Genomic DNA, 26,452 nt, shown 5'->3' with positions numbered 1-26,452 from the left:
GAAGTTCAAGGAACAGGAACTCACAGTGAAGAAGGAAAAGTGTAAGATTGGCTGGGCCGAAATAGAATTTCTGGGTCACAAGGTGACGGCGGAGGGAATTCGCCCGAAGGCAGAGCTACAAAACACTATTATCAACCTTGCCCCACCCAAGAGCAAAGATGAAGTTAAGTCATTCATGGGAATGGTAGCGTCTTATAGCAAGTTTGTGCAAAATTTTGCTAGACGAACCTACGCCATACGCAACCTACATAAAAAAGGGGTGGAGTTCGACTGGAATGGGGAGTGCCAGAAGGAGTTCGAAGATATGAAGACGGCTCTAGCGGAAGCCCCGAGCCTCAAATCCTTCATACCCAGGAGGCGGACAGTATTGATCACCGATGCGAGTTCGAAAGGATTGGGAGCGGTCCTCACGCAGATGGGTGAAAGAGGGGGAGAAACAATAGCGTTTGCCTCGAGATCGCTCCGAAAGGCACAGATGAACTACTCGGGGATCGAAAAAGAAGCACTGGCGGTGCATTGGGCTATAGGCAAATTCTGAGACTTCGTGTGGGGTGTGAAATTCCATCTGAGGAGATACCATAAGCCCCTGGTGGAAGTTTTCAGTAGGAAGGGGCTAGACGCCATCTCAAGCAGGATAAGGAGATGGGTCGTGAATCTCCAGGAGTACACGTTCAATGTCGAATACGTACCGGGGGTAAGGAATCTGGCAGCTGGAGGCGACAGCTGTGGCTGGGGTCATTTCTCCTTTGAACTTTGTTCAATAAAACCCGGATTAACTTCACACAATGCTGCGGTGTCTTATTATCAACTTTTCACACTACCCTTAAGTGAAGATGAAACTTTGGATGTGGAGGAAGACAGGGAAGATTGTTTTATTGAAGTTATGGATGCTGTTGAAAGCAAAGCTTGCAGTGAGATTGAGTGTAAGTAAGCTCTGAGTCTAGAGTCCACCCTTGCTGAAGTCAAAGAATACATTGTGAAAGGCTGGCCCAGGTAGAGAAGTGTGTCTCCGGCTATCCAGCATTTTTGGAAAGTGGCAGAAGAGTTGTCCATTGAGGACGGAGTAGTCATGAGAGATGGTAGATGTGTTCCCCCTATGAAGTCCGTACTAAATTCGTTGACTGTGCACATGACGGCCATCTGGGGGCAACCATGACTAAAAGGCGGGTCAGGCTGCATTATTGGTGGCCCTCAATGGACAAGGATAGAGGAGAGGGTCAAGGAATGTGTAGTTTGTAGTGGCGCAGAAAAGGGGATGAAAGTTGCTACTCCTCCCCTTCAGCCCATCCCTTTTCCCACGAAGCCATGGCTTAAAGTGGGCATTGATATGGTTGCCCCTTTCAATTTTCTAGCACACAATTTACGCTTTGCTTTTGTTCTTATGGATTTCCATAGCAAGGGCCCTGAAGTCAGGTTCTTCTCCTCTCCCACAGCCAGAAATGCTATCTTGTTTCTAAAAGAGATTTTCATGCGGGAAGAGTTCCCGGAGGCTCTTGTCTCGGATAATGGGGTGCGGTTTGTCAATCAGGAAATTTGTGTTTTTTGAGTGAATGCATCTTAGAAGCTCTGTTGGACACCCTCAAACCAACAGTTTGGTAGGGAGGATGAACAGAGTGGTGGTAGAATGTATCAAGTGGGCAAAGAGTCTTTGTTATGACGTTGAGGGTGCGGTCAGATCCATGCTCTGGTTTTACCGCACTACGCCACTTTCCATAACCAAAGTGGCGCCTTTCATATCACACAAAGGTAGAGTACCCACTTCTACACATTATCCTGCTTGGCTGCTTAGAACGGTTTGTGATAAAGTATCATGTTGGGTTGACAATGATGCGCTGGAAACATGAGTTAAAACTGCACAAAAGAAGATGTCTGATAGGTACAATCAAAAGAAGTCGGTAAAGACAGTCAACGTGTCACCTGGGGACTCAGTTCGTATCAAAAGCACCAGCTTTGTTTAATAAGGTGGTAGGTCCCCTGCTGAACCAGTCTGTGTAGAAAAGGTTTGTGGGGATGCTGTCATGGTTCGTGGCGGACATTGGTGGAACCTAGCTAAAGTTGTGAAAGTTCATTCTGCTAGTGATAATTGCAATGGCTCCAGAAGTGTTGAGCTTGCAGGCATCCCATCCTCGTCGCCAAAAATAATGTTGTGACCCAAGGGTAGGCTATTTACCACAGGACGCTGTATTTTGGTCACAGGCTTTATTTCGTGGATACAATGAGCCACCGCTCCTCTCAGCAGAGAAGAGAGGCACCAACTGACTCTTCTCAGAACAGGCACCACAGAGCACCATGACAACACATAAAGGTTCTATGTGGAACCTTAAACAAGCATATGTAAGCACAACACATTTTTAATTTGTTATTGAGTCTCATATTGAAGAAATTGTTGTGCTATGGTATTGATGTGTTATTGCTTGTTATAATGTGTTCCATATATGCTAGTTTGATAGTACTTTGTGTATGTTGATTTTACTGACTATTCTGGGTTAGAGCTTGGGTTACATTTATATTAAGTACACATGGACCCCTGATTTGGGTGCCTAGAAGAGCAGTGGCAGCATTTATTTATTTTGAAGGTTTTATATAGCGCGAACATTGTTTTTCTTCATTTGCAAAATGCTCTATTTGAGCAAAACTTCAGTCTTGGAGGATTGCCAATAACAACCCATTTGTGGGCTTTCTTGAAGCATTCTGCTTAAGGCATATGCCTTCACAATCTGTGCATCAGGTAGACGCAAGGCCTTAATTACAAGGTTCATGGCTTCTAATCCTCTGCCTCCTTGTCTGCTCAGATAGAAGGGATGTTTTGGTCTTCTCTGTGCGATCAGAATTCCTTGGATCTTAAATGAGACACAAAAACCTGGAAAAGATAGAGTACACCCCCCTGAATTCTAGTATGCTTATCTGGTAGGTCATTACTTTTTCAGTACCTGTTTATTGTCTCTGAAGGGACTCCTTAAGTGCATCTTTGCGTGTGAAAGAAGTGTCTAATATCAATGTCCTGGCTGGAATCTGTTGGAGGACTGTGGTAGAGACTGAATCGCTTATTGAGACAGTTGCAAGTTGTTGTCCCAATGATCAAATTGTAGTTCAACTGCTCCTTGAGACAGAGTTAGAGAGGTCTCATAAGTAAGCTCTGTTTTCAAAAATGAAGATTCAATACCCCATGGACCCTAGCAGAGATAGAACTTGATGACCCATGGGATGAGGTCCTGCACAAAAATGAAACCTTTCTCTTGGGATAGAAAAGTCTCTCCTCAAAAGGAACACATTTTCCTCTACTATGTTCAGAGGTGTCTTTATCACCCAATCATTGAGATAAGGAGAAATTGATTTTCAACTCTTACAGAAGTGAGCATATACTATCAACTTGTTTATGGAGTTGACTGGAAGTCAAAACAGCAGAACTTTGCAATGCTAATTAATATAGCCATATTTTAAGCATGTGAATTTTCAAAACATTTGGAAAAAGAGTATTAGGAAGTGGACATTTTGCAGATTAATGGCCCACATTAGGGCATTTTCTATAGTGGTACAAATGGATTCCACAGTACAATCTAGTGTGAGTGTATTTAGGGAACTGGTTGCACTTTTGTTCTATTTCTGTGTTTCCTTTCCTCTTTCCCCATTCTCTCCCTCTTCTAGGATTCAATAAAGCCATCTCCTCTGTTCTGCCCAATTTCCCACTGGAGCTGGATCAGGGCGTACATCCACTGCCGGCGGCTACCCATGTCAAAAGCCCTCCCTTGGAGTCCCTCCAACTCAAGAAGTTTAGATTCCCTGTGCCTGCACCTGGAAGCTATGGTGTAGTCCTATCGCAGAGGGTTTCTCCACAAGTCCATTCAACCACTTTATGAATGACCACATGAAAGAAGTGCACGGGTCTCAGTGAATATGCACCAAACTGTAAATACACAAAAACACAGTCCTGGTATTTTTACTGCCTACTTCAAAGGTGTAATTTGCACAGTTACTGCCTTTTTGGGCACATCTGTGTTGGTCTGTACACATGAGGTGTTGGTTTCCTTTCTACTAGTTTGCTCAAATTGTTTCTGCGGTATGGGCTTGTTAGAATGTATACAGGTTCCTAGCTGCACTGTTTTTTGTGCTTTTTCTTCTTTATCACAGTCTCTCCATCTTCGAGGAATCAACAAAGCCTAACCAATTCCCAGTCTATGTTTACTCCTACGTCCTCTTTCCTCCCCAATGAAGTTGAGTGCGGGTGCGCGCCCACTGGAAAGCCAACTCACATCATAGGCTCTACATCTCGGACTCTCCTGTATTCTTCCTGAAAGTTTGCCACACCTATTTAACCTCTCTTCCTAGCGTGTCTAGGTAAGGGGAGGACAGATTAATGGTGACTTCCTTGTTTGAGCCTGTTAGGGACAGGAAGAACCCTGGGCTAGAAATTCTGCCCCTTCACGCAGTCCACTATTATCATATCCCCAGGTTAGTGCCTATATTGAACCAGGGGAGACTCCATATAATGCATTATTGCTGCCTTATCTGTACCTACAGGGAATTTGAATTCTATTCCCGCAGACCGCTTTAACACCTGCATGTCAAAGGTGAATAGCTGGATGCAAGCCAACTGTCTGAAATGAAATGGTAGCAAGATAGAAATCTTACTTTTGGGAACAAATCCTCTGGGTTGGTCGCCTACATGGTGGCCCTCTGAGCTGGGTGAATGTCCCCAACCAGTCTCCAAAGTCAGAAATCTTGGGGTGATTTTTGATGATCGGCTAACATTTAATAGTCAGATCAATGCTCTTACAGCAAAGTTCTGGGCTACTCTTAAGTTGACCAGAAAGATCCGAGCTTTTATTCCCCCAGAGACCTTGAAAACAGTGGTAATTGCCCTCGCAATATCCAAATTGGTTCTCGCAATATCCAAATTGGACTATGGCAATGCACTGTATCTTTGAATCCAAAAGCAATATCTAAGCAAGCTCCAACGTCTGCAGAATGCGGTGGCCAGACTAATCTTAAATATTCCTAGGCATGAACCAGTGGCTCAGCGACTGGTGGATTGGCTGCCTGTCCGGAAAAGAATAGCTTTTAAGGCACTATGCATTACATTTAATGCAGTTCACATTAGAGGTCCACTCTATTTGACCTCCAGAATAAAATATTATGCTCCTGCTAGGAATCTTAGATCGGTCAGTCACAAGTTGCTGCAAACACCCAGGTTCAAACAAGTTTGTTGGGTGGCAGATGTTTCTTGGTAAGAGTGACAGTGGAAAGTAGTCCGAACCTCATTATGTTCAGAAAATCCTTAAAAACCTGGTTCTTTCAAACAGATATTTAATATACATGCATTTGCTCTGACGTCGATTGTTAGTGTCAGCGCCAAGACGCCCCCGGGCATTTGTTGCGCTTTATACATTTTAAAAATTTTTTAAATTTTTATTAATCAAATTATTGCTCCTGGGTGGACTCCAAACTGAGATTCACTGCTAGCGTAACAGTGGCCTCAGGGGTTGTGTTTCTATGGCTTTGTGTTAAAAAAAAATGTATAATATATTACTGGTACCTCTGCCTCCATGAGTTTGGGTTTTTATTGTGCCTGGGTTCTCGCCATAGTTTTACTGCTGGCTTAACAGTATATTCTTCATGCCTCATAACATTCTGCAACACTGCAATATACTTCTAGATGTATGTTCTCAACAAATTCTCTAGAAATCTACTTACCTTCGATTCCACTTTCCCAGGTGGCAAAAATTCCATTTCAAACACGGGGTTATCATGGTGACCAACAATTACGAAGTAGAAACTCCCAGACATTGTTATGTGTGAGCTTCAGCCACTTACACTGGAGAGAAAAAGACACCATAAACATTTTTGATGCATAGAAGATATCTGCACATATCAAGTATATCATGTAAGAACGCCAGCTAAATAGACGTGGCAGTATTCACAGTCAATGGTTTTTACTCCCTTTTCTTTATTGAGCAAATAAGCTTAAACCTCCTAATTAACTCCAAGTAATTTGATATCCACTCAGCCCCAATGACCTACAGAGTCACACAGAGTTTGACTATTTCACCCCACCGCCAATACTTAAGTAAAACCTCTCCAAGACCTGTTTTATCAGCACAGTGGAGATCTTTATGCCAATGCTTAGTTACGAAACCAAAAACTGTATTCAGAAAAATACAGACCGTCTACAGTGATATTAGTTTTCCAAAGTATTGATCGTGAAAAATTCTTCTTTATAAGCTATTGAAAATAAAGTTCTGCACAACTCGCTCCCATAGAATGAGTGCCATACACTTATTTATGGTGAAGAACTATCCAATAATCATCCCAGTTCCCCTTTCAAAAGTCAGTTAGTTTACTAAAATGTTTTCCTCTACTCAGCCGTACACAGCACAGTGGATCATTTCATATTATTGGTAAGGTTCAAAGAAAGGTAGGTGTGCCAGGAACTGCCCTTGAATGGATCCTATCTCTTCTCTCCAACTCCTGCCAACAAGTACATATTGGGTCAGTAGAATTATCTAGATGCACGGTGGTATGCACCTTAGCAAAGAAGTCACTCTACTGCCATTCAACGTTTGTGTGCGCCTTCCGGGCTAGCTTTTAAAACAGTACACTCAACACCACCTCTGGCGTAAAACAAACCATGGAACGAGGAAACCATGCAGCTTCACCTCAGGACTATAACATGCGTTCCAACAAATGAATTAAAGATTCCGCTCAATGAACACAGGCAAGGCTGTCCGTGAATATGGTTGTGGGAAAGTGTAGATATACTCACTACAAACTGCTCACAGCAATACTGACTGTTTGACTGGCCTCCAAATGTTTCGATCTAGCTTGATTGCAAGAAAAACTTAGAGCTCTCTTCAGCACCAAGCTCTTGTGCATGCTGCAAGTCAATGCAGTAGTCAACAGCATTAACCTGCAGCTCTGCATACTTAAAGAAATTCCTCGCTCTCTTCCAGATAGACCTCTTGGGACTGACCAGAGCCCTGGTTAAGGACTGTGTACACTATTGTAACACCATTTATATTGTTCTAGCAAATAAACTCATCAAATGTATGCAAATCAGACAGCAAGACTATGCATTGTTCTTGGAAAGGAAGACCACCCAAGACCTGTGCCAGAAGCACATCAGTATATCCCAGTGGATGCAAGGGTCAAGAGTCTACTGTGCTGTGCATAGCAAAGGTCTCAGATATCTTCAGAAATGTAATCTCTTTTTGTCCTCAAATCAGTGAGAAATCCCAAATTGCTCATTAACACATACTGTGTTTCTTCATTGTCATCATTTAAATATATAAATAATTTATTGGGAGTTAGGGATTGAGATTCCGACTGCCGCCCCGTCGGGATCAGTAGATCCTGTCCTAGGCTGCGTTCAGTCCCTCGTCCAAAAAGGGTCCGACTGCCTTCATCATAATGCGGCAGTCGGACCGCCACCGCCTGCTCAACATCGTAATTAGGCCCTAGATTCTCTAAAATTCTGAATGACCAACCTTCAATTGCCTTACCCAATAGCTTTCAACAACCTGCTCAGTCCCCTCCAATCAGGATTTGGTGTTCGACACTCAAAGCTTAAATCTTCCTCTACTCCAATGTACATTAGTGGGAAAATAAATGTTATCCTATTTCTAGATTCCCTTGTAAAATGTTAGCATGTAAGAAATATATGCCAATATACACTTTCTCTAATTTGCACCCACAATCCTTGATCACATACTTAAAAAAACAAATAAATTAACTCTTGACCACTACATTGAAGCCTTAAACAGGCTGCCAACCCCTTTTGTACCACTTTGTTCGCCATAAATTTGCAGGGTATGCTCAGACGTTGAGTCCCTTGCTCACTTTGCCACTGGATTCAAGCAAGCCTGGCTGAAGACGGCTGTAATGCCAGAAACCTGTCCTAGGAAGCTTGATTGCGGTCCAGGGAAGGCATGGCTTGGCAGTTCGGGCTGGACTGTTCCCATGAGGCACATGGTCAGACTGATTTGCATATGGCCATGTCTGAACTGGGGTGGCAGAGTGGGCTAAAGAACGGTGATGGATTAAATCCAGATCTGTTGACTGGGTGTGAGTGTTTGATTGGTTCAGATGCTCCCTCCATCACCACCCCCTTTTGTACCACTTCAATCACATCAGGCCCACTCTAAAGTCTCTCAAATGACTACCAGCCAAAGCAAATATCCAGATGAAGATAGTGTGCTTGACACATGAAGTCTTGCACCATGATACACCGAAGTACCTCAAAGACAAGCTCAAGATATTAAGGGGAAGTCACTCCCTAAGAAGGGCCAACTCCACTTGCTGAAACCCCGAAAATTCCTAAAAAAGAAGACTGAAATGATGTGGGAATGATGAAACATAAAACATCCAGAAGTGACAAGTAAGTTTATTATGTTGAAAGATGTCCACAACAGCCTCATAAGCTCCCTCAGTCAAGCAGGTGTCAAGCTGACTGGGCGCGTCAACATTCTAACCCATGCTCCCGGGGATTCCAGGAATTCCATCGCTCATCCAATAGTTCTGGAATTGATAGGGGAAGACTGTGGCATACCAACTTACACTTGATTAAAATATTAAAAAACATGTGTGTTTAAATACACTAAATGAATATAAAGATAAGAGATTATAACACATCTCCGCATCCTACAAGGAGAATGAATAGGATTGGATGGATGGGAAGAAAGATAGGAGGAGAGAAAGAGGGCATGAGAGGAGATAAAACACAGAATAGAGAGTTACTATACTGTAGTTACAAACATAGCATAACATCCATATCCTCTGGGAAAATAAATAGTAACCATAGACATTTGAGATATGTACAAGAACTGTAGACATTTTGTAACATATTCCTGGTGCCATCTAGAACACAAATTCCTTTTACTTTGCCTGAGGTCATACAACTCAGCTTGACCATACTCATCCTTAGCTCTCGCACTATTTTTTCCTTGAATATGGTGTGTGACAAGTCTGTCCATACTCCACATCGGTCCATTATCCATTACCACCACATTTTGTTGACTTGTTTTTTCTTCTCCGTGCCATAGTATTTGTTGTATTGTTATAGCTTGTGTTACGTTTCTTTATCAGGACCCATTGTCCTACCTCCCATTTTTGTTCTTTAACACCCCATTCATTATTATAGTCTTCTTTATATTTCTTTTGGTGTTTGAGAATTCTCTCCTTGATCTCATGCCTTTCAATCTGAGAGGATTTGTTTTCAAAAAGCCAATTTGGAGAAAGTTTAGAACCAGGTTTACGACCTCTCAATAAGCAGAATGGCAAATAAATTGTTACACTGTTAGGGGTGATGTGATAGGACCATAAACTATCCTTAATAGATTGAATGATGGGTGTAACTGAAACTATGGCAATTGCAAAGCTTCTTTGATCATTCTGTTGCTGCGTTCTACTAACCCATTGGCACAAGGACAATACAAAGGTGTGGTTACATGTTTGATGGCCAGACTAGTTAGGAATTCTATAATTTCTTCTGATACAAGTTGTACCCCATTGTCTGTAATAAGAGTCTGAGGAATACTTCGCTGGGAAATACTTCTGACAGGAAACATACGAGACTTTTGGTATCAATAGATTTTACAAATTTAACTGTAATCCATTTGGAGAAGTAGTAAATCAGGACAAGTATAAATCTCTCTTTCACTCCTGATAATTGCTAAAGGCCAATTATATCCCGACCCAATTTGTCCCAAGGTTTGATTGGAACTTTCACAGGTACTAAAGGGGCTCTTCATGTGTATTCAGTCTGGTCACTAAGACCACATGCATGTCAATTTTTCACTAACTCTTCTATCATGGTATCCATGTACAGGAACCAGTATCCTGATCTTAGTTTACTCTTAGTGAGGTTCCTACCTAGGTGACCTTCATGCACTAACTCACAGATATGATTCCTCAATTTCTCAGGTGGAATGATTTTGTCTCACTTAAGAACTTTGGGGCACATTACGATGGCGGACGGACACCAGTCCGCCGGCCATCGTTGGGGCTCTGGGACTGGCCGCCGGTAAGGCGGCAGTCCCGCAGAGTATATTAGGATGTGCCCGCCACTATGGCAGCCTCATCCAGGGCCCTAATCATGGCAAATGGTGCTGCTGGCTGCAGCACCGTTCGCAATGCCAAAATGCCACGATGTGTATTTCCATGCACAATGTGGCAGGCACCACAGGGGGCCTGCCACCTTGTGCATGGAAATGTAGGGGGTACCATGAGTACACCCCCCACAGTGCACATAAACCCTCCCCCTACACAGAGGGGGCCCACAACGGGCCCCCAAACCCAATCCCACCAGCATTTCCATGGGGGCATCGCCGCCATGGAAAGACCTCTTCCAGGACACATCCTAATATGGCGGACGTTGCCTGCGAGGCACCGCCACCACATTAGTGGCCCTTTTCCGTCCGCCAGCCAATCGGTTCAGATTGCCTTCGGCAGAAAAGCAGAGGACAGACTTTGCATCCACCGCCATCCTAATTTGGCAGTGGGTAAAATGCTCAGTGATGGCGGAAGGACCGCCGGCCAGGCGGTGGCGGTCGTTTCGCCATCAGAATGACCCCTTTATCCCCATCTATGGAAAGTTCTTCCCTCACATTCCAAAAAGATTGTAGTTCCTTAGGTAGATCTCGACATTTACTAGGCCATCCATTTATAAGGTTATCTTTAACCAATTTTAGAGTTACGTTTTTAGACATGTGTTTTCCCCACTCTGACCTCAAAATGGCAGGAACTTTGACTTGCAAGACTGCCAAATCCTGCTCATTATCTTCAAGTTGTTTGTCAATGGGAAGGGGTGTCAGACAATCGGTGACTGTGTCTTTTTTCTCCCGGTACATACACCATTCTGAAATTAAAATGTTGTAAATAGATTAACCACTTGCTAAATCTGGGAGTGGTTTTCTTAATATCTTTTTTGCAAATACAGAAATGAGGGGTTAATGATCGGTTCTTCGTTCAAATGGTAAACCCACAGATAGTATTTTAAATGATTGGTGGCCCAGAAACATGAAAGGGATTCTTTTACAATGGTGGAATAGTTAAATTCCTCCTCTTTAAGAGTCCTGGATGCGAATGCTATTATCCTTTCCTTCCCTACCACCATTTGGGAAAGAGCGGCACCAAGCCCTTTAGTACTAGCATCAGTTGTAAGTATAGTGTCTCTCTTGCTATCAAAATTTCCAATGCAGGGAGCGGAGGCATTAGTGCTCTTAATATCATTAAAAGTGAAAGTATGTTCTGGTATCCATTCGAAAGGTGTGTTTTTCTTTAATATGTCTCTTATCAGGTAAACTAAGACTGAAAAATTCTTGATGAATTTTGACACATTCTCAGCTAAGTCTAGAAATTATTTAATTTCTTCCTTATTAGACGGAATAAGGGCTTTTGTTACTGCTTCAATCAAATCCATTTTTGGTTTTATCCCCTCGCTAGAAAGAGTATGACATTTCTTTTTCTTGAGGGTGAGACCAGCCTTCAGGAGTTTTTCAAAAAATATTCTCAAACTGCATATGTGTTCTTCTTCATTGGACCCATAGATCAGGATGTCATCCTGAAAACATACAGTTTTATCTACTCCCTCGAGGACAAGTTGCATTATTCTCTGGAATGCCGCCGCCACAGATGCAATGCCAAAAGGCATCCTCAGAAATGTGCAGGTTCCAAAGGAAGAGGTAAAAGCTGTAAGTATTTGTAAATCAGGGTGAAGAGCAACCTGACGATATGCTGAAGAAACATCTAGTACAGAAAAATACTTGGTGTCATACATTACACTGAGCATTTCACTTATTTTAGGGAGGGGATGTCTGTTAATCCATATTATTGACATTTAAACTCCTCAAATCGATACACATACAAATACTTTTCCCTTCTTTTTTGGACATAATGACAATAGGTGACAACCATTTTGACCTTTCTACAGGTTCAATTCCACCTTGCTCCTCCAATTTTCTCTGTTCTTCTTTCAAAGGTTTGTGGTTCTGAAAATCTGGACCCTGTTGTTATCCCGATATCGAGGTCCAATACCCGTGTCACAAAATATCAACGTACCATGACGAATTTGGTGTCAGCGAACCGATAATGATTAGGACATCATTCCTATACATTTGCGTCATAATCGAGGGTCGCCAACACCCCCAAATCGTAGTTTCCGTCCCGACCCCTTAGACTCCATTTTGTGAACGACATCCATCTTACGTCTTGCCCTCATGATAAGTCAATTAAAGGTCGAGCTTGAACTAAAAGGACACGTCCACCTTCCCTGACTTCCCCCTGACCTGTCCCAACTGACTCCATTGCCTTTAGCCAAACCTGTTTGGGCAGCCCCTCGCCCAGTGGCCAAATACGATAGCATTGATACATAACATTCCTCAAACCATTCACTACATACAGACCATGCTTTCTACAAACATGCACCTGTCCATATTCCTTGTTTATGGCCAGTTTTATGACTGGGTGGTACCTTCCTTTATTGGTGTTTCATCGATATCTGATGGGAGTTCCGGGTCTGGCTGGGTAATCTATCACGAACTGGACATCTAAAATGTGGGCTTGCTTACATGACTTCACTCTTTGTATTATTGTAGAAATATGTTTACAGCCATATCATAAACTCAAGAATTCTTGCTTGCAGCTATTATTTTTGTATATAAGGAGAAGGCTGGGTCTGTAAAAACGAACAGTCTCCTGAGAACACATGACCCGTGTTTGTCGTGCTTCTAGGACACTTGTTACTTGGTAGCTACCAATAAAACTTGATCTCTGACTGCGACTAGAAGACTCGGTGTTTCTGTGGTCCGGAACAAGGGAGAACTCAGAGGTCTTCGGGTGTTATCCCCTGGCACCACCGGGTTCCTAAAAGCCCGGCACCTCAGGTTCACGTATAAGTAATGGAATGGGATGTGTTTTGTGTATAATAGGACAGGATCTGATTTGAGTTTGATCTTCTGTAGATAATTCTTCAGCAAACCCAATTTTATCCGTGAATACTCCTGGGAAATCTTCACATATATCTTTTTCTGCTAAGGTTCTGTCTATTAGTAGAACTTGTTCCTCTTTATTAGGAATTAAGTGTATTTCCAGATCTCTTTGATATTTCCAACAAATTAAATTACACCCATTCTCTGCGATGTATACCTTACCAATAGTGTGTCTGTCTTTAAAAGAAATTCTCATTTTTACCATACACTTCATCGGAAAAGGATCTTTGGTATAACCACCTGGATGTACATCTGGCTTCTCTAATACATACTCATTCTCTTTAAAAAAATGTCATTAAAAGTGCCCTTATCAATTAAGGTGTATGGTGAACAGGAATCAGCAAATGCATTGATAGTCTTACCATCTAACTGGATTTCACATGAAGGATACCTAACTTTGTCATCCTCCTCTTGATTATACACTTGAAAAATGAATGTATTATCTTCCTTGTGATCAGAATCAAGTTCAGTATGAACAATATGTAAATTTTTTCCTGTAATTTTTTATTTACACATTTTCGCAAAGTGCCCGGTTCTGTTTGCATTTTCTGCAGTTTACACTTCTGACTGGACCTTTGAGATGATTAGCGAGATGATTATGATTCCCACAGCTATAGCATTTAAAATTTTCATTTGTTAACTTGGTTTTTACTACTTGTTTTTCATCTTGAACTCTGAATACTTGCTCAGCATCTTTTATAACATTTACTTCATTTTCATTTCTACTGTTATCCTTATTAAGTTTTATTTCTTTTACACAAAAAAAGCAGTATGCTCAATACTCTTGCCTATCTTAATTGCTCCATCTAAGTCTGGATTGTGAGTTGGAGTCTCTCTTGGACCATGTGGTCATTAGTACATCAGACCAATTGGTCTCTGATTAAGGAATCCGCTAAGGGACCAGACTCACAAGTAACAGACAACCCCCCTTAACGTTGCTATGTAAGAGGTCACTTTTTCGTTATTTCCCTGCACTCTATTGAAAAATGTATGCCTCTCAAGTACCACATCCAATCTTTCATTAATATGAGGTCCTGGGTATCTTAAATTTGTAGTAAACACATCTTCATCTCCATCCTCCTCCCCCTCACCATTGTCCGATAAATCCTCATAAACCATTCTACCTTGGACCCCCAAATTATGCACTAAAATATGTTGTTTCCTTAAAGAAGAAACCTTTTCTCCCCTATGGCAATTAAATAGGAATGCAAAATGTTAACCCATCTATTCCAGGGAATATCTGGTTCTCCTTCCTCATTCAAAAATGGTGGAGGTTGACTCATATTTGCTACAACCATACTGAACATGTATCTGAGAAAAGAAAAAAAGGGGAAAAAAACAATAGGGTAAAAATGGCTATATGTCAGGAAAGAATACCTACACTCTATAAAGTATTACAGATTGAAAACTCTGTGGACTATAAATTAACACAGAGAGCATAGAATAAATGTATCAGATTCTGTTTTTTCTTCCATAATTTCCTCCTCTACGTTGGAAAAACTGCAGGCGTTTGACTTTAAGAATACAGCACACACTCTTTAGCTCTGGAATAAATACCTCAGCAAAAACTGCTGTTTACAGCTGAACTCTGTCTTAACCCAGTCATGCGTCTTAAAGAAATAACTCAGACAGGCGCCGTAGGACCAACTTATGCAAATTCAAGCGAGTTATGTGGAGCGCAGTGCCTGTCAGCGAAGCTTATAAAACGCCACGATCCCTCAGTTAAGGATGAGCAGAGAAGACCTCAACAGGCAGGAAATCAAAAGAGGCTGTGCCTGAGCACACCAAAGACACTGCAAAGCCAGTCAGCATGTGTTGACAGAAGATTACATGCACATCCACAGACGGCGTAGTTGTAGAATGCTGTGCCTGTCAATGGTAATTAAGCATTTATGGTAATAATGTATTTGAGAAAGGATAACAGAGCCACAAATATGAACTCTGGTTCAGAGTACACTGCGAAAGCTAAAGCAGCTGGAAAAACAACAAATCCTGACGTGAAGTTTCCCCCGGCGTCGATGACACACCGGCAACGATTATAAGCAGTCACTTCAAACAAGTTCCTTCTAACAGCTGACAATACTGCCCGATACAATAACTTCAAAGGCAATGAAATGACAAGAAGGACACAAAAGTACTGACCGTGGAAGCTGTATTAAAGAAGACCTATGGAATAACGTCAAATCCTCAGAGCTCTTAAGCAGGCAGAAGCAGAGACACGGACCACAGGGGTGGAAACATTAGGCTGTCCCCTGCACAGCGTACTTCATCGTCGCCAAATGAAATAATGTACGAATGATGAAACTGAAAATCTCTAGAAGTGACAAGTTTATTATGTTGAAAGATGTGCCTGATAGCCTCATGAGCTTCCTCAGTCATGTAGTTGTCAACCTGACTCGGCGCGTCAACATTCTAACCCACATTCCCGGGAATTCCATCGCCCATCAAATAGTTCTGGAATTGATAGGAGAAGCCTGGGGAATTACAACTTACATTGGATTACATTTTTTATTAACATGTGTGTTTAAGTACACTAAAAGGGGAGGCGTGACCAAGACACGAATGGAGTGAGACATCTGAAACTGGGTCTCCGCTCTAGCGCATCCCGTTTCAGCCATTAATCCCGGCCACTCGGTCTGCTAACTGGTGCAATGTACCTCACTTGGCTGAGAAGACGACGCAGGGACGCCCGGTCCTGGAGAAGAAGTCCCACTGTGCACAGGGGCTCTGGATTTCGTGATCCCTCCCCGGTGAACCCCTCCGCCGCTATCTTGACAGGAGGGCTCTGATGCAGTGACTTTGCTGGGCGGCGACCCCTAGCCCGGAGGTCGCGATTGCGAGGGTGAAGCAACAGAGGAGCCGCTATACCGGAGCCCATCCACTGAGGAATATTTGAAACCACGGGGAGCGGAGCTGTGTCTCACAACCTCCTGGGAGTGCCGCAACACCGCACCTTGGGGTGACTTCGCTGCGATGGAGGGGGGGGGGGGTGACAGCGGTCCCACGGAACGAGTGAATGGTGTTGTGCGCCTTGCCTGGGCAGGCTTTTCAGAGTAATGGAGTGACCCCACTGCAATACAGGGCCTGTAGCTCCGGGATTTGTCTGAGATGCAACCTCCTGCCGCCATTTTGGGACAGGGGCGCTACTGCGGTTGCCCTGCAGGGCTGCAGTTTTTAGATTGAGTATTGAGGCGGCAGCAACGACGAGAGCCGTGGAACAAGACATGGACACAGGAGGGGTATTTGACTTTCCCTGAAGTTTATGATTAATCCCATATCCATATCGCTGCCCGCTAAATCTCTACCACCCACTCTGTGGGGTGGATGACGCATCCCCGGATTTGTGGTGCAAAGAGAGCTGGTGGACGCCTGGGCCTGCCGCTGCACGTGCCGGGCTGGACAGGCGGGGGTTAGATCGGCTCCCTGCAGTGAGCCCTCCACACCTGCACCACTATCTCCCTCTCCTTTGGAGCCGTTTGGACCGGAGACGGCCTCCCTCCTTGCTTCTTGGGTACTGATCTCCACTTTTGCGCTATGGCTGGAACTGGGAGCCCTATTTGACTGTGAGTGAATCAGTAGGAGCTCCGTGGGTTTCACACTTACCTTTCTGATCCTGGGACTTGCTATGTGAGCTGTTGTGCTGGGGAGAACTCTGAATCACCTACCGCTGTCTGGCCTATCTGCAGAGTGCCGCGTTCTAAGTCTGGGCCCCCCCGGATTTGGACCAAAGATCTGGATGAGAGCAATGCGACGAGAATAACGGTCCGCTAACCGACCTTGCCAGGCACCTATAGCCCGACTGAGCAGGCTGCCATTGAGGCACTGCCTCAGGACGACTGACGCTGAACTGTCCTGAGGTGCCGCAGAGTGGTCAGTCTTACCGGGGATAGGACATCCCCTCTTGAGCGGGATTTGGGTGGAGACTGCTGGGTTGATGGTCGCATCCGGAACCCCCGCTGTGCTCTTGGCCTACAGTTGGGGTCAACCTGTCCACCTAGAGATGTAATTGATACGGTTGCGCTACTCACCGTCAATTAATTAAAACTTGGGGACGACTTCTCTTGACTGCTTGGCGCACAGACACATTTTGCTACTTCTCCATGCCTCCTAAAAATAGAGCCAACAAAGACGCTGATTCTGCTTTGACCCGTGACAACCCGGTAACGTCTCTATGGCCTAAAACTAATGTACAGGTTCAGGAAGACCCCGTCTCTTCAATTGCTGCACCAGAAAAGGCCTGCTCGGATGTGCCAATCACATAGTCTTTCATGGCATCATTTCTTCAAGAAATTAAAGATGAAATTGGATCCCTTAAGCAAGACTTCAAGGCTGGGCTACAGGACATCTGACAGGAGGTCACGGATATCGGTGGAAGGGTGGATGACCTTGAGCGCACCATGGACACCAGATGAGAAGATCACGAGAGCCTATGGAGGAAAATGGCGGAACTAGAGGATCAAAACATAACTTTCCAGCTGAAGCAGGAGTGCTTGTGCTGGCATCCGCCTTGCGGGAGCAAGCAATGGCGCGCGTGGTAATTGAAAACATATCGCTTTCGGGCCGCTGCTGCTTGCTCCTGCAAGGCGGAAGCCAGCGCAAGCACGAGTGTGCTTGAAAAGGCTCCAGTCCAGGCAAACAGGTTCTTTGAACAGAGTGGAGCAGCTGCTCCGAGGGAGCGCTAAACACACTCATGTGATCCCGCTCATGACTGCCCCTGACCCGCGCTGCACTTAATCTCCCAGTGGCTCTCCCCCTCACAACCACTCCCAACCCTCCGAGCTACTTTTCTTTTAGCCCTCTGCTTGCCAGCATACAGTTTCATTATAGGACCTCCAACCTAATGACTTGTCTAGCCCAGCGTTCGGGTAGCTCAACACTGCTGTACCTGCTTGTCTCAAAAATACTTCTGGTCCAGCATGAGAATTTATTCCACTTGTGAGAGTTACGCAACCGGGTTAGCAACAGGATCATAAACTTTCATCACTGAAGAAAGTTTCCCCCGATAAAAACAAGTAGCATTAATGGAATGAAGCACTGTACTTCTAGCGTACAAAGTGATCAGAATATTGAGATTTGCTGTAAATACTACATTACAGTGGCAGAGCAATTTTCACCTGAAAATTGTGAGCATGGCAGACGTGCAGTAAGCTCGGTTACATGTAGACTTCGTGTGGAATACGCCAGTTTCATTTGAAAGTTTTCAATTTCCAGAAGAAAACTAGGAAGAGGAGTTATTTGCTTGAAATTGAAGTTAAAACATTTATAGAGCGCACGTATACCGAGCGGTTTCTTGGCGCTGAGGACGAGCAGACTGGACAGGGCAGAGAGGGAGATCACCTATTGGGAGAAGGCACGCGAAAAGAGCTGTGTCTTTAGCGTCCTGCGAAAGATCGGATAGAAGGAAGCAGTACGGATACTCAAGGGGAGAGCATTCCAAAAGGCCGGGGCCAGGGTAGAAAACCTCATGCCGCCATGTTTTTTCTTCCTAAATCGGGGGACACATAAAAGGAACTTTGAGGAAGACCGCAGGTCCCTGCTAGGAACATAGGCTGCAATCCTTGAGGCTAAGAAAGCTGGCCCTCTGCCTGCCGGTAAAGCCTGAAAAATCAAGCAGCCCATTTTAAACAAGCATTTACAATGCAGCGGTTTCGCCTTTGTAAAAGTTAGAGCTATTGGCATTGTAAATGACAATTTTTTTATTTATGTGTTGGTTTTGAAAACCTATAAATAAATGGCATTGTCATTTACAATGCCAATGGCTTAATCTCTCGCAAATGCGAGACCTATTGCATTTGCATCCACACGCACCTTCACAGAGAGCCACACACACAGAGCCACCCACACATACACAGAGCCACCCACACATAGAGCCACCTACAAAAAAAGCTAGCCACACAGACAGAGCCCCAACACACAGAGCAGAAAATAAGTTGAGGACTGTGCACCAACGCTCTGTAATGAGTACACATTTGCAGGCAGCTGCACACTGTAAAGAAAGCTTTTGAAATAAAAAATGACCAGCTAAAGAGGGCACACAAAGTCGTTGACACAAATACATGCATTAAGAGACACAATGCCATTAAAGGATCGCCTTGTGCAGTAACTGACACAGACACATGCAGTAACATGCATGTACAGTATGAGAGACAAGAAGCCGAGGCAGCTCTCAAACAACTGTAGCTAGTTGGGCACAGACATCTTTCGATCATACTACTATCAGGGGCAGGGTCACTGAAATTATGTGGCAGGGGAGGATCAAATTAGAGTTTTCTAAATTATGCGGCAAAAAGGCAACTTTTGCAGTATACTACTAAACATTTTGTGATTGTATCACCTAATTAGTTTTTCATTATTACACGTTATCAGTATCTAGCCAACGGTTTCACTTCATTAGCAGCAGTCTGACACCCAAATACAGCAAAAAGCAAAAGAAAGATAACCAGTGAACCTTTGTGAAGGGCCTTACACTGCACAGTAACATATGTTGCTGCGATTTTAATAACTTTTGATACGTTTGAGCTGGAAACAATTGTTTGTTAAATCTTGCCAATTATCAAGCAGATAATGTGTGGCAATTGCGACAAACTCCATAATTATGTGGAAAATGAAACGGACGCATAATTTCAGTGGCCCTGATTACATTTCAACTGTGTCCCCACTTGCTTACTGATCCCCTAGTAATGCATACATGTGCAATGTGGTCCCAGACTTTCTGTTGCCCCTGGTAAGACTGTTGAGAGGCACTACTCTGAAGGGGTGTGCTTAACCAAGTGGTATAATGGCCGCCACTTCCATAATGAGGGATAAAGATGCCCCAAATTGATGATGCCAAATTACAAACAGACACTTTGCCTCTTTATTAGGGCATGGGGTGCTCCAATCTCAAAATTCTTTTTTGCCCGTAATTCCAACAAGCAGCACATAAATGTGGATTCCAACCAGGCACAACGCTCAGGCTCAAAGGAGACGAAATGAACAAAAATCGAATACACCACACAGTCCTCACCACATCTGCGTTGGCGTCCGTGGTGCCCATCACCAGAGGGCACCAGTATTTCCGGGCAAGGCATTTCTAGCTGGGGAAATGCAAACACCCATAACATGGACGCGCGCTAACACACAGAGAACTCACCTAAGGCGCCTGTTGATCTTAAACACTATAGCAACAAGGCAACTGCAGGATTGTGGGGTATGCGGATGGGGGAGTGGAAGGAGCCACGAGACGGCAAACACTGCCCGGGCCAACGTGTCTTCAGCAGGATGGTCGCATTAAAAGTACAACCAGCAATGTCAAAACTGCACGCTTGGAGCAGGAAAAACAAACCAGCAGCCGCACGTTTCAATGGAAAACATATTTGTGAACTCGGAAGAAATGCAAAGAAAGGGGAGGGCTTTGCGCATGGGTTTTATGTTTGCAAAGTCAGGGAGGAACGTAGTGCAATACTGAGAAACATTGGTAGCTGATTTGCGCACATAAAATAAATACCATTATAGGCACACGAGAATAGCTGGCAGAGTGGCGAAGAATGTTGTACACGATCCCAGCATGCATTACCCTCGCATTGCCGTTACTGATTAACTGCTTGTTTTTCTGCCGCTCAAGTTGAGACACGAAGGGCCGGCATGTAAAGCTATCTTTGAAACATCCTCCCCCCACACTGCAGTTAGTGATGCTCTCCCCCCAGAGGGAAGCAGGGAAGGGAAAATGGTTGTTAGAGGAGACGCACCACAGAGCTGTGAGCATAGTATTGCTGGTCAAGATGGAGGTGCGATGGCAAAGTTGTGTGTGGGGGGAGGCGTGTACGAGGAGCTCATCGACCATATTACTGGAATATCGGATTTGTCGGGCAGTGCTTTAAGTCACGTTTGACTTTCTTAGACAGTGTTGCACCTAATTCACAGTGTTGGGGCAGCAAATACTGCTGAGTATGGGGCGCCATGAGAGGATACAGATCTGCTGACAAAGTGATCTCCACATTAGAACCCCCGCGATTGGGAAAGGTCGAAATGACGAACATCGAGAACACACTAGTCTTGCTGATCTAGTGAAAAAAAACCTTAAGACAATAGTGAATGACTGCAACTCGAAGCGGAATCAAGGGCTCTATACGCTTATCAAAAGTTTTTTTAAACGGTCGTTAAGTTCTTTAAAGTATATCATAATGTTCATAAAAAGCTAGGCACGGAGCTGCGGGGAGGAGAGCTGCGGGCAGAGGGAAGGGGGAGGCGAGAGCGGGGGGAGGGGAGGCGAGGCAAGAGCGGAAAAGAGGAGGGCTGCGGGAAGGGAGAAATGGAGGACAGGACGTTAAAAGAAAATTATAACAAAATGCTGCTTACCTGCTCGACATCCCGGCAACTTAAATCGCGCAACCCACCACTGCAAAACACACTTAAATTATAACAAAATGCTGCTTACCTGCTCGACATCCCGGCAACTTAAATCGCGCAACCCACCACTGCAAAACACACGTTCAAAATGGCCAAAACATGCTGAGAAACCCCCCCCCCAAAAAAACAACATCCGCCCACCGCCGCATGACGTTCAAAAAGGGGGGGGGGGATGAGAAAAATTCTCCGAACGCCCACGAATCTGCTCGGGGAATAACGGACAGATCTCTCTTCCAATGGCTAGCCTCCATTTATGGAGCTAGCCAATGGAAGAGAGAGGCGGGACAAAGCCCCGTACTGCAAAACATACGATTTCGCCTGAACACTGCTGCGCAGTGGACGCCAGGCGAAACCTAAAAAGGAACGTTCAGATAGAGGGAGCCAGTGTAAGGATTTAAGGAGGGAGGGTGACGTGGTGGTTTTTGGGCAATTTAAAGAGGAGGCGAGCGGCTTGATTCTGAATCAGTTGGAGACGACGCAGCTCATATGCAGGAACTCCAGCATACAGCGCATTGCCGTAGCCCAGGCGCGAGACAATCATGGCACGTAAAATGATTTTCAGGGCTGCCATGGAAAAAAAAGCGAGAAATCTTGCGTATGACGCCAAGCTTGAGGAAGCAGGACGATACCGCAGTGCTTATCTGAGAATGCATGGAGAGGTCAGCACTGACTCTTATGGTCAGCACTGACTCTTATCCCAAGAGTTTTAACAGAAATGGAGGGAGAAGGAGAAGGGCCCAAAGAAGGGGGCCAGAATGCAGAGGACCAGGGACTGGAGATGCCACCCGTGAGTACTAGCTCGGTCTTATCGGGGTTCAATTTAAGATGATTGAAATTCATCCAGTCTCTGATAAAGAGTATAACAGATTGGAAGTTAAGAACAGAGACAGGGAGGGGAGAAAGATTGAAGATGAGTTGGAGGTCATCGGCGTAATTGAACACTGTGACATCCATAGACTGAAGGGCAGAGATGAGATGAAAGATGTAAAGATTGAAGAGTAAGGGAGAAAGAGACGATCCCTGGGGGACTCCACAGGAGACCGAGCGAGAGGAGGCGGAGAAACCAGCCAGCTGGACCCCCTGGTGGCGGTTTTCTAAGAATGAGGTGACACATGCCAGGGCGGTTCCCCGAATGCCCGCGCCCCCGACACGATCGAGTAAGATGGTGTGGTCGACCGTGTCGAAGGCAGCGGACAGATCAAGGAGGACCAGGGCCTGAGGGGAGTTGATGTCAGCCCCACCTATGAGCTCGTCCAGCACAGAGAGAACAACCGACTCTGTGGAATGAGCTGGACGAAAGCCCGCCTGGTGAGGGTCAAGGTAAAGGGATTCCTCAATAAAGGCACTGAGGCAGGTAGTGGCATGGGACTCCAAGATCTTGCCCAAAAAGGGGAGTAAAGAGATGGGGTGGAAATTAGAGAGGGAGGAGGGGTCTGCTCCAACCTTCTTCAAGATGGGAACAATTGTAGCCGACTTGAAGAAGTTGGGGACCGTTCCTTGTGATAGAGAGTCGTTGAGGAGAGTCAGCGGGGGTTCAGGGCAGGCTGAGAAGACCTCTCGGAGTATGTGGGCGGGACAACTGTCGGAAGGAGAACCAGTTTTGACCTTAGTGAGTAGAGAGGAGAAAGTTTCACGAGTGATGAGGGGGAATTGCTCCAACAGATGAGGATTAGACGGGGGCTCTGAATAGGAGAAACTAAGGAGGGGAGGAGGAATATTGGATTTGATTGCCAAAATTTTTTCAATAAACTAATCATTAAGCGAGTCACAGAGAATTCGGGACGGAGCCGGTTTGAGTTTGACTCTATCTTAAGTGGATAGGTCATGAACTATAGAAAAAATGCCCTTAGGGTTATTAGCAGCAAGAAGGACTTTAGTAGTAAAGTAGTCAGTTTTCGCTTGCAAAATAGATTTTTTGTAATCATGCAACAAGGAAAGATAGGATAGTTTTAGGGCTGGGCAGTACTTCACTCTCCAGTGTCGCTCAGCCTGTCTAAGAGCAAGTTTTTTCGCTTTAAGGTCGGTGGTAAACCATCTGCTGGAGTCGTGGAGGCGAAGGGTCCGAAGTCGTTTAAGAGAGGCCAACTGGTCACAAGCAGAAGACAGCCAGTTGTTGATAGCTGCGGCTTGGAGGTTGGGGGACCGATTGCTCAAGTCCGGGGGAGAGGTTGAGAGGGAGGAGCAGAGAGAAGGAATATCAACTCGTCCCCAGTTATGGGCCCAAGTGTTGTACGGAAGCAAAGGTTTAACACGTAGTAAGCAGTGCACATCACGGTGTCTGTATTTAGCAGGTATGGTAAAAACCTTACTTTTTTCTTTGTCCCACGCATTATCAGGTCCTTGGGTAACTTAACAAAACAATTTTTTTTTATTACTATTTCGTTTTCAGCAAATACAACTTCAATCTACACAACGCAAAATCAATAATTTCTTGGTAGACTGAACTTTTATCATCATTCATTTACTATTAACATAGCAATGCTAAATCATAGTCGGTCACTCAAAAGGAGAGCTCATTTACGTCTACTACATAGCACACTGGCGACACAAGACTTCAAATGCTCAATCAATTAAATGGTAAATGGTGTTTTTAATGAATAACTAATCACATGGTACTAGTACAATGTACCTCTAAGGAACAAAGTGTTCAATTTACCCATCCTTGATCCATTAGTCTTCAGTAACCAGGTGAACTACGTTAAATATATTACGCATGCTTCCAAGAGTTTTCATTGCATTACATTATACGCTTGGAGATTAAAAACCTGCTGTGTGCTGTATTCTGGACAGCCACTAGATGGATGCATAATTGAAGTTTGTATTGTTTGTGTTCTTTGGAATGGTTAGAATAAGAGCCAGACACTCCCTCTGCGATGGTTAATGTGGCGGGCAATGCAAGAACAGCCAAATACAATAAACCATCATAAACCACAGGCTTAAGGCCCTAATTATTGAGCTCATTTTGGCCGACAAGTTTGGTTACACTATAAAAAAAAATTCTTCCTTCACAAATTATATTGTCTGCTCACGTTTTTTGCCATCTTGAAATAGCATGTATAAATCTATGTCATCTCACCGAGAGACACCCTGCACAGCTACCAGTCATTCTTTTACGTACGTCATCAAGCAAGAGACTCAACACTTGAACAAAACAAGCATAAATTGTTTTAACAAGATGTGCTACAGAAAACTCAGGCATGTCAGAACACACCCAATTTACACCCCCTTTCTGTTGGCAACACACTAAAGTGCCACAAGCCTCTCTCAACCGAATCTGGGGTTGTCATAGTGAGCTGTCCTTTGTTTCTCTAGAATTAAAGCCAGCTCTACCAAAATCTGTCAAGGCAATGAGGCAAGCAGGTAATTACTCAACCAGTAATGATCACTCAGATTGTAGTTAAATAAACCCACAGCCTTGAAGTCATAACTTCCTCATAGCCAGACCATAGAAAGCCTTTTCAAAGGTATGAAAACATAAAAGGTGATCAAGGACACAAACAAGAACAGCACACACTGAACCCACAGTTTCATGCACCCTCTCTGGGTCAAATTTTCCACTCATGTTTGAAATAGTCAAGCCTGTACTCAAGAGAAAGTGGCAAGGTGGGTGGATCCAGAGAACACACATACAATGAGCTGACCTACCATCTCAAAAATAACTTCTCTCCCACAATATTATATTCACTGCAGGCTGCTCCCAAATGAGAATTCAGGTACATCCAAAATAAATCAGAAACACCATGGAGCTGAAGTGTGCTATTCTGCTGGATAAATGAATGTCTGCGTTGACAGATTTTCCACGAGCATTCGTGGTCTTTGGATGATGGAGACCTATGTCACTTACATGGTCTTCTTCGCTTTGGACCAGTGTGACAGGTTTTCCCTTGGTCATTGCCACTCCTGCAGCCCTTTGTGCCCTCGCTTTCCTGTACCATGCATCAATTCAAATGCGGTTCCTGTTATAGCCTTCTTCTGACGGTATATTGCCTCTAGCAGCATGTCTCATTTAGACTCAAGTCTTAAACAAGCATTGGCATAGCCAATAGGCCTCCCCTTTGGGACCTGCTGCATAACTAAATACTTATAAGGTCCCAAAGGTGAGACCTATTGGCCATGCCAATGCTTGTCTCTTTTCCTGTGCTGTATCTCAAACATATTTTCGAAATGACTGTTAGTAAATATACTCTTATAATGTGCTCTGATGCTCCTGGACAATGTCCGTGCTATTCAAAATCAATAAAGAAATACATTCAAATGGCCTCGTACTGTGATGCTGTAACCCGCCCCCCCTGCCTCCTAAGACCTGAACATCCAAAAGAAAATGGCTACATTATGCTTTTTTCATTCCTTCCACCACACGCAACGAGCTGCAGAAATACCTTCAAGTACAGTGTTCACCAGTTCATAATTTCCACGGATCGTTCGCACTTCACATATGCCTTTTAGACAGAAAATAAGTATCAGGCTGAGGTCCGGGATAGTATCAGCCAATCATCTTGGAAGAAACACATTCTTCTAGGATTACAAAAGCGTGATGTCAGGGGATTGGTTGAAGAGCATGTTTTGTGATAGGCTTGAGAACTGGGTCCTCGTTGTTTATTGGCCTTTGGTGATTCGAGACTGTGTTGGTTTACGATTTGCTGTTCAGCATGATAGTCAGTTGATCCCGGAAATTGTACTTTCAGAATTTGCCTGATGCACGTCTGAAAGGGCTGTAAGCACGGCGGGCAGAGTGAACCTTTTCTGGGCTGGCGTGGCATGTTTACCTTTCCAAAACTGGACTCCGCCCAATCGCAGGGTCTGTGGCTCCTTGTGCAGACGCGAGCCACCCTGTCAATAACTGCTTCATGTGAGCAACCTCCTGCCCTTAGCAACGGCGTAGTTTCACGTCCTTGTTCTCTCACGTGACCAGGAGAGGTAAGAGCGGCTCATTTCAATCGCCGAAGGAGGTTGGTCGAAAAGTGAACGGTGAAATGCTGACCGGAGTTAGAAGCATTTAGTGAGACAGGGGGCTTTGGTTGTATAGTAGTGGTAGTAGTGCGCCCCGAGGGTTTTGAGTCGCCATTTGTTGCTGATGGACAGTT

General features: G+C 44.4%; 2 protein-coding genes across 3 annotated transcripts in view; one reads left to right on the top strand and one right to left on the bottom strand.

Moving 5' to 3' along the window:
• TRAPPC2 (trafficking protein particle complex subunit 2) overlaps positions 1–25,891 on the bottom strand; it is a 167,384-nt gene extending 141,493 nt beyond the window's left edge. The window contains exons 1-2 of the mRNA XM_078657863.1: positions 25,748–25,891; positions 5,692–5,812 (exon numbers count right to left, since the gene is read on the bottom strand). Coding sequence (XP_078513989.1) covers positions 5,692–5,784 — 93 coding nt within the window. The 5' untranslated portion in view covers positions 5,785–5,812; positions 25,748–25,891. The remainder of the gene's footprint in view (positions 1–5,691; positions 5,813–25,747) is intronic.
• A 147-nt stretch (positions 25,892–26,038) lies between these two features.
• The window catches only part of OFD1 (OFD1 centriole and centriolar satellite protein), a 635,354-nt gene continuing 634,940 nt past the window's right edge, over positions 26,039–26,452 (top strand). For both annotated transcript variants that reach the window (XM_078657861.1, XM_078657862.1), the window contains exon 1: positions 26,039–26,285. The gene's annotated coding sequence lies outside the window, so the exon portion shown is untranslated. The remainder of the gene's footprint in view (positions 26,286–26,452) is intronic.

Source organism: Lissotriton helveticus, chromosome 8 (genome assembly GCF_964261635.1).
Source record: "Lissotriton helveticus chromosome 8, aLisHel1.1, whole genome shotgun sequence".
In the NCBI taxonomy this organism is placed as follows: Eukaryota; Metazoa; Chordata; class Amphibia; order Caudata; family Salamandridae; genus Lissotriton; species Lissotriton helveticus.
The sequence above is the reverse complement of the archived record's forward strand: the minus strand, read 5'-3'. Positions and strand labels throughout refer to the sequence as shown.